Source organism: Anabas testudineus, chromosome 8 (genome assembly GCF_900324465.2).
Source record: "Anabas testudineus chromosome 8, fAnaTes1.2, whole genome shotgun sequence".
NCBI lineage: Eukaryota > Metazoa > Chordata > Actinopteri > Anabantiformes > Anabantidae > Anabas > Anabas testudineus.
This window is the reverse complement of record NC_046617.1, coordinates 11450399-11465411: the sequence shown is the minus strand read 5'-3', so window position 1 is coordinate 11465411 and position 15013 is coordinate 11450399. Positions and strand designations below refer to the sequence as shown.

The following is a 15013-nucleotide window of genomic DNA, read 5'->3' as shown; positions in this document are numbered from 1 at the left end:
AAATGCAGTAGAATGAAATCTCATAGTGAAATTATAAATATACCCAGAAATATTTAATGACCATGAATTTATATTTATTTAAAGTTGTTACCACCTGCAACACACACACACATATTATTGCCTCAATAATGTGCCTTTAATCCAATTATATTATATTCATTGGTGTGAAATGAGCCATTCTGCATAGAAACCTTTACTACTTGAGTATTGAGATAATAATAATAATAATAATAAAACGTCTTGAATGCAGGGGTTTTACTAATAGTCTACATTGTGGTGCTTCAGTAAATGCCCCTGACTTCTTCTTTCACCACTTCCTTCACTGTTAAATCGATGATCTGTGTGGTAACAACACTTAAATGCCACAAATAAACGAGATGTGTTGCTGTAATAGTGTGAGCAGACAGAAGAGAGCAGCATTTCTCTGTGAGCAGCTGGGACTTGAACTGTACACTGGGCGAAATCGGGCTTTAAAGACAAGGAAGTGACCGAGCAGCCTGCAGACTGCTGTCAAAATGGCACCGACGGGGCTGAAAGCGGTAGTGGGAGAAAGTAAGTGACGCTGTTATTGTAATGTGTCTGTTTTGAAAAGTTTATTATAACAAAATGACGTGGTATTGTGTTGACATTTATCTGTTAGCAGTCTCATTAATTGACGCTCTAACTCAAACACGTTTTCCTCCACGTCGGTTTCTTCCTGCTCCAGTCCCAAATTAAAATGCTAACATGACCGAAGCAAATACATTTATGTAATGGAAACAAAACGCCGTGTTGCTGGGTTGTTTGCGTTGATAACATCATTTTCTAAAGGGTGAATTTGTTTGTTGTTGACATTTGTCTCCCGTGAAAATGAGAAAAGTCGCCGTTGGTAGTGAGTGGAAAAGTGACAGTCCAAGTTTCGTGCTAACGTTAGCTACAAGCTAACAACCTAAAAGGAAGTTGATGTGTGAACTACATCAGCTGAAACAATTATGTTGTAACCTGTTAAACATCAACGAAATCATTGTTACAAAAGGTTTTGTAACGAGATATTACATTTGTTGTCTCGTACGTACTAACATATATAAAAAAAACAAAGATGTTATTGATGTATTTGGTATTATACGGATTAATATGATCTTGTAAACACATCCGTTGCTGAAATCTCCAGGTGTTTGCTGGTAATACAAGAGATCCTGGCATTGACAGGTGTTTGGTTTCTATCAGGTCATTAGTAGAGGTTCATGCGACTTTAGGAACATGTTCCTTTCTTTCTTTGTTATTGTCATTCATTTGATAAACACTAGCTAGGGGCATTAATCAGATGTGTGACAGCACTGTTGCATTGAAGCATGAATGTAGAAATAGTAGTAAAGTCAGATTACTGATGGAATAAAGTCAACTATAACATTATGTTGCAACTAAGTGAGGCATGGTAATGTTAATGTTTAGTACATTTAAGACATTAACTAATACATATGCCAACATACACAGCTTTAATACAGTTACAAGGAGTCCTCTTCTAACACCATTGAATGGGAATTTCTGACAGTAGCAAACACAGGGAACTGACTAGAAACGTGTCAGTGAATTTTCCACTTGTTCAAAAATATTTATTCATTCAATTGAATTGGTTTGTTTTTCACGTATTTACATAATTGGTAGTCATCTGATTAATTTATCTGTGGTAGTAAACTACACAGATGCTGATGATTAGACAAAGGCCTGAACTGTAGTCTAACTAAACATACATTTCTTTTTTGTCTTGTCTTTTTCTTGTGCATTGTATAATCTATTAAGGAATGCTGTATTGAAGAGTTTTGTGTTTCATACTGTAGTTGCCATATACAAATATTAGGGTTATGTTACTTCTGTTTTACAAACAACATTACCACATATTCATATATTGGTGTAATTACTACTATTCCAAATTATGTTGTCTGTTTTATTTGTTTGTGCAGAAGATGACATATTCCCAAGAAGTTATTTAATCAGATATTAATATCTTTCTTCTACAGAAATCCTCAATGGGGTTATCAAGAGTGTAAAGAAGGATGGAGAGTGGAAGGTAACAGTAAGAATTAAGAAATCCCCAGATTTTATCACACTTTAGTCATAACCCCTGTTTCCGTGTTGTTTCTTCAGGTTCTTATTGTAGATCACATGAGCATGCGAATTCTGTCATCTTGCTGCAAGATGTCTGATATTTTGGCAGAGGGTGTGACTAGTGAGTATACAGATAATGCACAACATAACAAGGTTCTTCAATCTTTTAAAACACAAGTATCAACCCACTTTATCAAGTGCTGCTTAAGTTTTTTAGTTTTAAGTTTTATACACACACACATACACACACACACAAAATGTTCATGTGCTTCTCTACATTATACTTTACATTATATATTTAGATAGACATAGTATTTCTTACGCTGATGGTGCCCACTGTGCACAGGGCATAAATCATCACTCACTGATTTGGTAAATGCAATGTAAGAGCTGCAGACCATTTAAATCGACTTCATTCACCAAATCTCAATCAAACAAATTCTGCATTAGTAGTTGTAAAAGGTTTTTACGAGCTAGAGCCGACAGACTATGTTTGTTATATTGCATGTTTTCACTTCACAGTGCTGTGTTATTTGCAGATATGATAAAAGCAAGCTAATGGTTTTTAATTTTAAATTTTAAATTAATTAATTAATTTTGTTTTTGTCCTGCTTTTCAGTTGTGGAGGACATCAACAAACGTAGGGAGCCCATCTCTAGTTTGGAGGCCATTTATTTGATTTCACCAGTGGAGAAGGTTTGCTGTTGACTTGATCTTATAGTTACACCTAGAATAAGTTTTTTCTTGATCTTTTAAACAAAAAATATTTTTAATTACAGTCAGTTGATGCTCTCATTAACGACTTCAAAGACGCTGCTTTTACCTACAAAGCAGCGCACATCTACTTCACTGACAGTAAGTTTGCCTTTGTGTTCTTGTATGTATACATCATCATTAATTTTAAAGTTGCATGTTGAAATTTTATGAGATATGTGTTTAAACTAAAATAGAAAACTTGTCTCTCAGTTATTTTTAATTTACTGGACAAGACATTTAAGTGTTTAACCTGTTACTATTTGTGGCTTTCTTAGCTTGTCCAGATGCTCTCTTTGCCAAGATTGGGAGATCCAGAGTTGCCAAGGTCGCCAAGACTTTAAAAGAGATCAATGTTGCTTTTCTGCCATATGAGTCCCAGGTAAGAAATAGCTCCTCTTTTATTTAAACCATTTAGATTTTTTTTTTGATACAGTTCTTTTTCTGTTTTGTTTTAGCTATGCTTTGTTTACAGCAGGTCCTAAGAAAATTATCTTTTTTAATCTTTTCCGCAGCTGATAATAATCTGCTATCTTCAACAGCTCCTTCCAGAGTGTGTCTGTGTACTGTATGCTACCTGTTGTTGGGCAGATAGCATACAGTGGGTTATTCATATCCGTTTCCCTTTTAACTTTTGGTCTAAATGAATAAACTGTCAGATGTTAAAATATGGAGTGAGATCATAGTTATGTTTATTAATGTGTATGACACATTTCACTTACTTTTCTCCCATTGTTGATGTAAAAATACTGAATATTGCAGCTTGGTTGAGGCAAACCTTAATTTCTCACCCCTGCAGGTATTCTCCCTGGATGACCCGACCTCCCTGTACTCCTTCTATAGTTCTACACCAAATGAAAACAAAGTGAAAATGATGGAAAATCTGGCTGAGCAGATTGCAACCCTGTGTGACACACTTAAGGAGTACCCTGCAGTTCGTTACCACAAGTATGGAAGCCTCGTGTAAAAGTTTACTCAAATTTCTTTGCAAATTAATATACTTGCTTATTCTGTTGTTTACCATGTATCTTGTAGGGGACCAGAGGAGAATGCTAGCCTGGCTGAAGAGGTCCACCGCCGCCTTATTGCTCACAAGGCTGACAACCCAAGCATGGGAGAGGTTAGGAACTAATTAATCTGCCCATCCAGCGATTTAAAACATGTTTTATTGTATTACTACAAATCTCAACTGCAGCTTTTTTTTCTGCTAAATCAACTTTTCTGTACATGAGAAGATACTTCCTTTGGCATTCTGCATCTCTTCACCTTCGCAGGTTGTGGATGTTTCTGAGGTTTTATTTCCTATTTACTTTTTCTCACGCTTTGCTGGACTTGTTCTTTCCCCTTTTTCTGTTCCATCTTTCTTAGCTGACATTTCCTTGTTCCTGAGATGGGTCTTAACAGGCATGTATTGTTTTCTTTTCCCCTCACACTTTATAAGTGCATTAGTATTCTATGCTGTCTAAGCATTCTCTGTCTTTTTACTGGTCTTGCTATTTTAATAACTGGAATAGATAAAAAAAAAAAAAAATACTGATAAGACTTCACTGCATGGTGGATTCATTAAAATGTAATAATTTATATATATTTATATAATTTATAATTTATATATTCCTTTTACTATGTATCTTGTTGTATTAGATTAAATCACTTATGTTCTTTGTTTTTTTAGGGTCCAGATAAGGGACGATCCCAGCTACTGATTGTTGATCGTGGGTATGATCCCATCTCACCTGTTCTACATGAGTTGACCTTCCAGGCAATGGCCTATGACTTGCTAGATATCAAACAGGACATCTATACGTAAGTGAACATTTTCTTATACAAGGTACTGTTCATTTGCTTTACCTTGCCAGAAAAACACATTGTCTTTGGAAAAGTATTTTATACAATCATTATTTTTGTGTGCTTTTGCTTGTTTTATTTTTTTAAAGTTATCAGACAACAGGCATTGGGAATTCAAAAGACAGAGAAGTATTACTGGATGAAGATGATGAGCTCTGGGTGCAGCTCAGACATATGCACATCGCAGATGTCACTAAGTAAGTTTGTCACAAGTTAGAGTTAAATTAATATTAGATTTTTATACTTGGGAGTAATGAAAACAAATTGTAATTTGTGAAAATCGTATTGTAGCCTTTTTGTCAAAGTGCTGTAAAAATAAAATAGGTTTTCCTCTGTCATGGGAAAGCCTTGAGAAAGTATATGATAGATGCATTTATAAAAATCATTTTGGGGTTAAAAAAAAAAAAAAAAGAAGATTAGAATTTGGTTCCTGGATGTAATCGAATGCTGCAAAAGCACAAAATAATTAATCGCGTTCTAAACTCATTGTTGCAGGAAAGTGACTGAGCTTCTTCGCACCTTTTGTGAAAGCAAGAGAATGTGCACCGACAACGTGAGGATTCATGTCTACTACACATTTCTATTCAGTTGTTACAGATGCCCATGCCATAATATAAAATGTGTTTAATATTATAATGCAGTTTTCGATAAATTGTGTTTCATTTCAGGCCAATATAAAAGATCTCTCTCAGATGTTAAAGAAGATGCCTCAGTATCAGAAGGAGCTGAGCTTGGTGAGTGACATAAAGAAAAGCAGAGCTTCCATTTTTATCATAATTATCATATAATGATAAATGTTTCATTTAAACTGAAGAAATATATGAAGAGTTGTGTTTTTGCGAATTTGAACATGCAATTAGAGTTGTTACTACTGTTGAAGCTTTGAAAAGTGTTTCATGATAATTTTGTTAGAAGTATTAATTAATGAATCGTGCATTTTCATTCACAGTACTCTACTCACCTTCACCTAGCTGAAGCTTGCATGAAAAAATATAAGACCTCCCTTGATAAGCTTTGTGAAGTAGAACAGGTCAGTACCCTTGTAATGTGTGAGAATTTGTTGTGTTTTAACCTCAGTAATTTTGTGAAATTAGTGAAGCTGTAGTTCTGTTATAATATATTATTGAATAGAAAAGAGAAACATGATATTTTCTTGAACCCTGAAAAGAAAGGCCCATAGATGGAGGCCATTAAAGTTTATATCCTTGTCTGCTTTTGCTTTGTTGGCAAAACAGCTTGACTGTCTGTAGTTTTTAAATCACAACGGATCAACAAGAATGTGCCACTATGTTAGTCACTGACAGTAAGTATATCTGACATGGAATTACTCTGTCCCATCCAGTCTGCACACTAAGTAACGTTGCGATTGCATCTTTATTTATAGCTCCTCTGAGTTCTGCTCTGTCTGGTGATATTTAATGGAAAATCATAATCATAATATTGCGTAAGAAGCTTAAGGTCCTTACACCAATATCCACATGTCCATAGAAATGCAGAAGTAGCTGTTATATTATGCTATATCATTAATAAATGTAAAGGTATTTTATTAACACATACAAGCTAGTAATACATGCAGAAGCCCTTCCATCAACATGATGCAGTATAGTCACCATCCAGACTAGTGTCAAGCCCCGGTGTGTCATTTGTTTGTTCCAAGCATGCTTTGTATTCCTGAGGGCATGTATTGTGCCACATTTAATCCTGGAGACTCAGATGAGTATGAGTCACAAGCACACAGGACATGGTAACCTATGCGTGGTTGTGGCATTAAAAGATGCAAGTGTTAATAGGTCCTTTTTGTATGAGCAAATCACTTTACTGCATTAGTGGATTGTCAGCATGTCTGAAAGCTGCCTCTTTAATCCAGTGAGCATGTTTTGGCTCTAAGATGGACAGTGTGATCCAAACAGCAACTGCTTTCTGTCAGCTGTTATTTATGTGTTCTACATTGTTATGGCATCCCCATACAAAAATGTGTGTATAGTGTTACAAGCAAAATGATAATCAATATTTGTATGTGCTTTTCTAATCATTCTTTATTTAATTTGCTCACAAAAAAATGTTTTTTGTTGATTAGCCCTAATAAGGCTTAGTCCAGATTCATCATAAAGCTTAGCAAGATTTTTAGGGGAAGTCACACAGTGCCTAGGATTGCATTACAGGGAAATCCCAAAGCTAGATGTAAGTATAAAAGCTGCAGTCAAGTGCCCGATATTTGTCTTTATCTGGAAGTTTACTGTGCAATCTAGGACATTTATTTTATAAAAAAATATTTAATCGTGGTCACTGAATAGTATATATGTACTGAAACCATTATAAAGATCTGTCTACAGTGTATGTAACTGTGTGTATTAATATATTTAACAAGTTGTTTTGTGAGAAAGTAGTAGTGCTATTACAGTATTTTTAAAGACATGGCAATGCTCGTGAAAGAGGAAGTGGTTGAAAATAGATGATGAAGAAGCAAGTCCTGTGCCCTGTGAAATTACTGTCAGCTGACTTGAGTTGTAATTAATTCAGATTCTAGTAGCAGTTAATAGTCAACCATGGGATGTCTTCCGCAGGACCTGGCAATGGGAGAAAATGCAGAAGGAGAACAACTAAAAGATGCCATGAAGAGCATTGTTCCTGTGCTCCTCAACAAAGAAATTGAGGCTTATGATAAAATCCGGATCATACTGCTGTACATATTCCACAAGAAAAAAGGTGTGCCTTTGTCACAGTCAACATGTTTTAACTAAGATAACCAACTAACATTTGATGTTGATTTAAATGTTTAATATGTGTAGTGATATGTAGCAGATCATTTTAAATAAAAAATTTGATTATTTATGTAGGCATTGGAGAGGAGAACCTAACCAAGCTTATCCAGCATGCAAACGTACAGGCCGACAGCAACATCATCACCAACCTGCAGAACCTTGGCTGTAACATTATAGCTGGGGTAAATTTCCTGATTGAAGTTTGGCTACACTCTCTATATTACTCTACGTTTATTGTATCTGTATTTTTCACATAAGAAATGTTTTTTGTCAGGGGCGCAATGCTGGGAACACACTGCCAGACCGCAAGGAGCGCAAGGAAAGCACATACCAGCTCTCTCGATGGACACCTGTCATCAAAGATGTCATGGAGGTATTTAAGCCAAACTGAGGTTTCAGATGTTGCTGCTACACCTGTCCAGTTTGACTTCAGCTTTTTACACTAACTGTGCTTATGAATTGCAGAATGCCATAGACGACAAACTAGACAAAAAACAATGGCCATTTGTTTCTGAGCCTGCTCCCATCAATACAACTCAGACTACAATCAGGTGCGTGATGAGTGATTTTTATTATGAATAAACTGCACATTGTAAGTTCACAATGTATTTAATAAAAGATTGATTGAAAAGTTATAAATAACTTGGGGAAAGAAAGAACATAAACATAAAAAACGCATTGTTTGTCCAATTTTTTATTTTTAGTTTTTAACTAAAAAAATATTAACTGACCTAACAAACAGATTAATGCTAGTAAAATAAATGCTTTTATCCTGTAAAATAGTTGGAGCCAGGCTTTTGACAAAGTAAACTGAAGTTGGGGAAAAAAAGAAATTAAGCCAGTTTTGCTTTGAGTACTGTATAATCCCCCACCCCCTGGGAATTCCCATCACGAAGATGGTTCTTGTACAAACTAATGATGGACATGGGTTAAGTCATAATCTGCATAATGCACCATGTCTTTCCTCCTTTTTTTTTTTTTTTTTTTTTTTTTTTTTTTAGCCAAGTGCAGAATTAAAGATGAATAATTATTATTACACTAACATAGGCTGGCTGTGTAGGGCTAGCTGTAAAAAACTGGTCTGTAAGCAAAACATTACAGTAAAGTATGATACAGCTGCTTGTTTGCGTCCAGACTAAATAATATAATGTGACATGTTTGATGATGGCTCACAATCAGCCCTTCTTCGGAAATACAAAGTTGCTCAGTTATTGTTGTGTTGTTTGGTTTTACAGCAGCGCACGATTTGGACACTGGCACAAAAATAAATCTCCAACAGAATATCGATCTGGCCCACGGCTGATTATATTTGTGATTGGTGGGGTGTCGCATTCAGAGATGCGTTCTGCTTATGAAGTCACTCAAGCTACTGATGGGAAATGGGAAGTCCTGATTGGTAAGTAATCTTTAAAAAGTCATGGTTCTTTTACATGCAGCATTGTTTATTATGAATGTTTTTTTGTAACATAAATATTGATTCTAATAATCTTCTTCTTGACAGGGTCATCTCACATCATCACTCCAACAAGTTTCCTTAATGACCTGAAAAGTCTGGACCAAGTTCCTAATCCTGACTGTTAGATAGTTAGATCAATAAGGTAGGCGCACACACTGGAATGAGCTGATCGATTACACTGGACTCCTGTCACAACATGTCCGCACATCCGAAGTGAAAACATGAAGAAAGATTTTAGATGTAGTCCTAGTAAGAAACATTTGTGATTGTGTATTTTATTTTAGACTTTTCATTTTATTGTAGGGAATTGGATATTGCATACTGCTGTATTTGAAATTGTATTAAAATATTTAGTTAGAAAGTTAATATTTAGATTATTATACTATTCTCCATGTTTGCCTTATTTTGTATAGAAAAATAGACACTTCCACAAAACTGGATCATATTCCACCAAAAACGTCATTGAAATATGTAGATGTACAAAATTCATAAGTATGTATCGTATATAATGTGATATTGTGTGTTAGTTCTTACATTAGTAGTTAAACTTTTTTTTCTCTCCATCTTCTGGAAACTTTAATCTTAGTGTTTCAACTGCAACCTTATGATATCGTGCACATTTACTGTGGAAATTAATATATTGCTGGGAGCAAGGGGTGGGTGTGTCATTGTGAAAAATGAGTAATAAAAGAAACATAATATTCATTTTAAATTGTGTCAATCTCATCAGTTTTATTTTAAAGTGACTGTTTTTTATATATCAAAGTTTTGTTGTTGTGATATCAGGGGCTTCAAAATGCAAACATTAACTTTAAGTAAAGAAGAGAGTACATGTACACCTATCAGTGAAAAAGATCATCCCTCTTCATGCTGAGGATTATGTTTTCATCTGGGACTACAGATGGTAATATTAAGACCGGGGCACTGGCTGGGGTCTTAATGGCAATGGGTTAATACTCAGGACTTACTCTACTCTATTTAAAAGCCTTCCACCAAGCCATATCCAGTTCACTTTTGGAGTAGGATCCATCAAGATCATAACACTCATTATATGTACAGTAATTCTGATCAAGTGAGTATTGAACACTGTTGAATGGATTCTTCAGCTGTCACAGGAACTACTCTTAAGTAACTTCTATTTCAATGCTTACCAAGTTTCAACTGGGGACATTTTGCCTTTTTTGAGTTATTTTTCATAATGGCAGCTGCTGAAGTGGACTCAGATTCATAAGCTACCGACACTGTGCTGGTAGGACGTTATTAGTGAAACATTTGTTTTTAGTTTAGGTTGTTGTTCTTGATATTAAGTATTGTGTATTTTTTACACTTAATGCAGAACTGTACTGAAATTGTCAGTGTAGAAAGCAAAATAAGTTGTAATTAAAATAACTTACATTAAAAGAATATGTTTTATGATATTGTTCTCCATAGTATGTTTTTCCTCTTGTTTTAGTATAATACGGGAATCCTCGGAACAGGGGTTGATTCTCAGTATAATGAGTTACACACGTGAGCAGATGGATGACGAGCCTCGCACCTTGAATCCTGTTGAAACTGGACAGATCGAATCTACACTTACAGGTCAGGACACTAGACAAAGACTGCATTGTGTGTCCTTTTGTAGTTTGGTTGTTGATTGTTTCACCTCTAAATACCTGCAGGTTCAAACTCTGAGGAGTTCTCACATGCCTTGGGCAACAAGCAGGAACTACGCCCTGATGACCTGCGGGGGTCTTTGTCAGGGTTTAACTACCAGGTACTACAAGACTACAGATTGTAAAGGGTCCTGGGTACGGACCTGCATAGATGGTATGCTGGATTTACTGGAATCAAATCCAAACTGTGGCTTGTTTTCGCAGGAACATAAGGATAATGGCCATTACAGTTCTGCACCTCAGATCTCTATCATTGACGGTACTCCAGTCACAAACAGGAAGGTTTTGCTGGTACCAGCCAGCCAGTTACAACTTTTCTCTGAGCACAGCAACTCCAGTTCCATACTGGTCTGTTCTTTTTTTTTTTATTATTCTAATCTTTTTAGTAATTACAGTTTGTTTACATCCTCGAGTCTAATATTTTTCACACTGCTTTTGTCCAATAGGCAGAATCACCTGAGGAACAACAAAAGTTAATAAATATGATCATGCATGGCCAGCGTGGACGCATCGAGGATCAGCGCTGTTCCTTAGATCCGAGCAAAAGCGTTCCCAACACACCCAAACACACGGATTTAGAACTTGCTGACAGTACAGTAAAAACAGGTGAATCTTCAATCAGCTACGTATTCAGAAATCTCTGACCATGTGCATCTCCTGCAATTTCTTCTGGAACGTCCAAGTTCATAGATGTTGTATATTCACATTTGATAGTAATTGTCCATTTCCTCTCTAAACTACTTCACATTTCTTCTTCTCAGGTCCAGATTTGGAAATGTTATTAAGCCTCTTAGCCTACTCTCAGGGCCAACGACTCAACGATCAGCGGCTGTTTCTTCCATCATTACCAGGATTAGAGAAAGACAATTCCACGCGTGCTGCTGGAGGAGATTCAAGCTACTTATGTTACATGATCTCTAAAGTCCAAGTTAGTACTCTTTATCATTTTCCTACACGGGGCCACCCTGTACTCTATTCTGTGGTTATGTGTTTTAATAAGTGCTGGCATAATGCATTTTCAGGATTCGAGAATCGAGGACCAGCGGTGTGCCTTACCTCAAATTTTAACCCAGTGCTCACCGACAAAGGAGAAATCTGCATCTGATTCAGACTCCTGTCATGCTGATGTTAGTCCCTCATCCATACACAATCCCAGTCAGAGCACCATACCCAAAGGTTAGAATGAAACATGCTTCCTGTTATTTTCTTAATGTTTTTACAAAGATAATTTCATTGTCCTCTCATTCTGTAACGTAGTAACGTCTAGTCTCTTTTTTTCACCTTCCCACGTCTAGATTCTGAAAAGTTCTTCAACCTGCTGGCTGAATCTCAAGGCCGACGGCTTAATGACCAGCGAGTATTTCTTCCTTCATTGCCAGGGATACAGAATGGAGGTACCACATCAACAACTGCTGCAGACATAGATGCAAGCTACTTGTGTTACATGGTCTCCAAAGTCCAGGTTGGCCCACACATTGCATGATCTAAAAACCACTATGAAAAGTTGACATTTTCTTTGTTTCAGCAGTCCAGCAGTGTCTTCACACATTTTTTTTGTACATATAAATATGTTTAACAATACATCCAATCACATTGATGTATTACAATGAATTTTGCTGTCACAGGGCTCAAGAATAGATGAACAGAGATGTTCTGCACCCCACATCTTCCAGAATCTGGGTACTCCATCTTCTAGGCACAAAGACGATAACATTTCAGACACGTCTGATAAAAATCTCAAAAGGTCTGCCTCCTTAGACCATGTCAAAACTGACCTTCAATGCCAGGTGAGATGTTTTTTTTTAAAGATACTTCTACTGTCATAATTCTTTATTTTTTAATAAAACACATGGGACTGGGAGGTTCGTTTATCAGATCAGTAGCAGCCTCTGTTGACTGAGTTGTTTGTGAGTTTTCTAGCTTTTCACATTTGTTTCTTTTCTTTTTTCTTTTTTCCTTTTTTATTAAAAAATGTTTTTAGGAAATATCTCCAGCTGACAAGGAGCAGTTCCTTAAAATGATAAATCATGCACAAAGAGGACGCATGGAAGAGCAGCGTTGCTATTTACAATCAAGCAGAAGTACACCTGCCACTCCTACACACAATGGAAGTGCTTTAAATAATCTACTCACAGGTTAGAAAAGCACATAATGTGGGTTACATAAGGTCAAGTGTGTGTTTTAGAGACATAAAAATAACTCTTGACTCTCTGTAACAGGTGCCGAAGCTGAAGCATTCTTCACAGCTATTGCCTGCAGTCAGGCACGACGGATAGATGACCAGCGCGTTCCACTTCCTATGCTGCCAGGGATAGGTGTGAACTCTGACGAAAAAGGAAATGGTAGTGATGCAGAGGTGGGAAGCTCACAACATTAAAATTATTTGTGTATTAGAAATAAAGGATATTAGCAAATCTTGCAAATGTAGTTTTAGTTCTTCTTAATGTTGCACTCCCACAAATGGGCAAATCGTTTGCTAGTCTTGTGAATACAGTACCCCTGTAGAAATCTTTGATAGCTCAACTGCCTTTTCTTACATCATTTCCTCTGCAAGGCTTCTCCACAAAATGCCACTACAGCTGAAAGTATACCAGCAAAGTCTCCCGCTCAGTGCCAAATGGATTATGCACAGTCTGGCAGCTCCAGAGCCCTATCCAAATCTGCTTCATTTACTCCCAAGACAGAATGTCAGACCCTAAATTGTCCAGCACAGGTACGGTATTCTTCAACTCACATGGAAAACTGATTTGAAGTGTAATTACCAGTCCAGTTGTTCTGTCTTATCTGGTTTGGATGCCTTTTTCTTAGAGCCCCATGTGTAAGTTTCAAAAATATGGTGAAACATTAACTCGTGTGTGAACAAATCACATCCATTATGTTGAAATACTTGACAGCTCATTGGCCCCTTCTTTTCATTTTCTTCTGCAAGGCTTCTCTACCAAACATCACTGAGGCCAAAAGTAGACCAGCAACATCCAGGCGGGACTGTTCTGAACCCACCTCTTCCTCTCAATCGCAAATGAATTATGCAGAATCTGGTTTCCCAAGAGCTCTGCCCACATCTGCTTCATTTACACCTGAGACAGAATATCAAAAGAAACAAAATTGTGCAGCGCAGGTAAATAGTTCCCCTCTGAGACGTCTGTTTGATTTCATTTGAAATGTTACGGGGAGAAAGTAGACATTTACTAGTCCACTTGTTTGGACTAAAGTGATTCTCCTTTCTTGGAGTTTTACTGATAAGGTGGACATCTTGCCTTTTGCTGCTTTGTGATTTTAGTGTAATTGAGATGCTAAACAATACTGAACACTGTTTTTGTTTTTTCACAGGTGAAAGTGAGGGTGTCCATGACTTTCACATCAGAACAGGTAACCTGTACCACAGCTTGTGTAGATCATGAGTAAATTGTCCAAAGTTGTTATCATTATTAGTTAAAGATTTGTGGCTTCATGAAATCTTATTTGATGTCTTTATCTGTCAAAGGGACAGGAGAATGTTGATCAACCATGCACGTTCCCAGAAGTCTTCCTCACTCTGGGGGCACCAGGAGATAATCTTGTGATTCCTCTGAGCCCAGTACCTGGCAGATCCCTCTTCTTGAACTTAAACCTTGTCCCAAAAGAAGATGTAAATTCCAGGCACTGCTCACCAAGCCGTGCACATCCCGGGAGAGTCTGTTCAAGAACATCATCTCCCAACCGAGCTGTAACTAATAAAACACGTCCTGTAACTTCAAACCCACATGAACAAGGGAAGCTGGTAACCAGCCCTATCAGTCCAGATGAAGATTACTTCTCTCTCATTGAGAAAGTTCATACAGCTCAAATAAAGAAAGCGATGGCTAAAGGAGGAGAAAAGTGGAAAGGTGATTGTGGAACGGGGAAGGAGAAGGCAAAGCGAGGAAAGGGAAAGGGGGATGGAAGGAAAGATAGGAAGGATGGGGGAAATAATAGTTGAGGATGCCACATTAATCATGTATTGAAGGAAATGCGACGTGTTAGTAACTGTTTGATAGCACAATGTTTTTAAAATAGTGGTTCTTCCATTTATTTGTCTTTGTAATATGTATGTATATATATATATAGTTAAGCGATGTAGGTGCAAACTCTTTATTTGTTTTTAAAAATGCTGTGTATGATGTACGTGGTTAAAAGTAATAAGGAGAAACTGTAGTTAGGGTGTAATTAAATCCACAACTCTGGCAAATTGTGAAACCGAAGGAGTAATATTAAAAACCAAAAATGCTGAAATTAAAACACTCGTCTAATACTGTACAGTTTCATGTATGGTTACCTCATGTATGGTGTACATGTAGATGGTTACCTTTAGCTAACTGTAACTATGTAGTTGAAAATGACATACAAGTAAAAATAAAACAGGACACTGGAGAACTTTTTAACATTTATTGAAGATAAAGTTACAGATAATTCACACCACAGTGAATTCCAGTTAAGAT

At 36.7% G+C, this 15013-nt stretch overlaps 2 protein-coding genes across 2 annotated transcripts; both read left to right on the top strand.

Moving 5' to 3' along the window:
* Positions 1–464: 464 nt before the first annotated feature.
* On the top strand, positions 465–9606 carry stxbp2 (syntaxin binding protein 2). Its single transcript, XM_026351920.1, has 19 exons — positions 465–552; positions 1998–2047; positions 2125–2206; positions 2705–2781; positions 2865–2940; positions 3117–3220; positions 3638–3786; positions 3874–3958; positions 4511–4641; positions 4773–4880; positions 5179–5236; positions 5352–5417; positions 5633–5713; positions 7248–7389; positions 7521–7627; positions 7720–7818; positions 7911–7996; positions 8681–8841; positions 8947–9606. Exons 1-19 carry the CDS (start codon positions 516–518, stop codon positions 9024–9026), a joined length of 1779 nt encoding a protein of 592 aa, XP_026207705.1. The 5' UTR covers positions 465–515; the 3' UTR covers positions 9027–9606.
* An 812-nt stretch (positions 9607–10418) lies between these two features.
* On the top strand, positions 10419–14979 carry LOC113157444. The gene is made up of 14 exons (XM_026352927.1): positions 10419–10482; positions 10563–10657; positions 10761–10904; positions 11003–11162; positions 11318–11484; positions 11579–11732; positions 11852–12018; positions 12182–12343; positions 12538–12691; positions 12776–12912; positions 13111–13269; positions 13486–13674; positions 13887–13925; positions 14041–14979. The coding sequence occupies exons 1-14, from the start codon at positions 10419–10421 to the stop codon at positions 14512–14514; spliced, it is 2265 nt and encodes a 754-aa protein (XP_026208712.1). The 3' UTR covers positions 14515–14979.
* Positions 14980–15013: the final 34 nt, after the last annotated feature.

Excerpts from the sequence above, each read along its gene's own strand:
- stxbp2 (XM_026351920.1), top strand. The coding sequence starts at position 516 with ATGGCACCGACGGGGCTGAAAGCGGTAGTGGGAGAAA. Across the intron at positions 4,881-5,178 it reads CACATCGCAGATGTCACTAA|GAAAGTGACTGAGCTTCTTC; the intron begins GTAAGTTTGTCA and ends TCATTGTTGCAG. Across the intron at positions 7,997-8,680 it reads ACAACTCAGACTACAATCAG|CAGCGCACGATTTGGACACT; the intron begins GTGCGTGATGAG and ends TTGGTTTTACAG.
- LOC113157444 (XM_026352927.1), top strand. The coding sequence starts at position 10,419 with ATGGATGACGAGCCTCGCACCTTGAATCCTGTTGAAACTGGACAGATC. Across the intron at positions 11,733-11,851 it reads TCAGAGCACCATACCCAAAG|ATTCTGAAAAGTTCTTCAAC; the intron begins GTTAGAATGAAA and ends TCCCACGTCTAG. Across the intron at positions 12,344-12,537 it reads AAACTGACCTTCAATGCCAG|GAAATATCTCCAGCTGACAA; the intron begins GTGAGATGTTTT and ends AAATGTTTTTAG.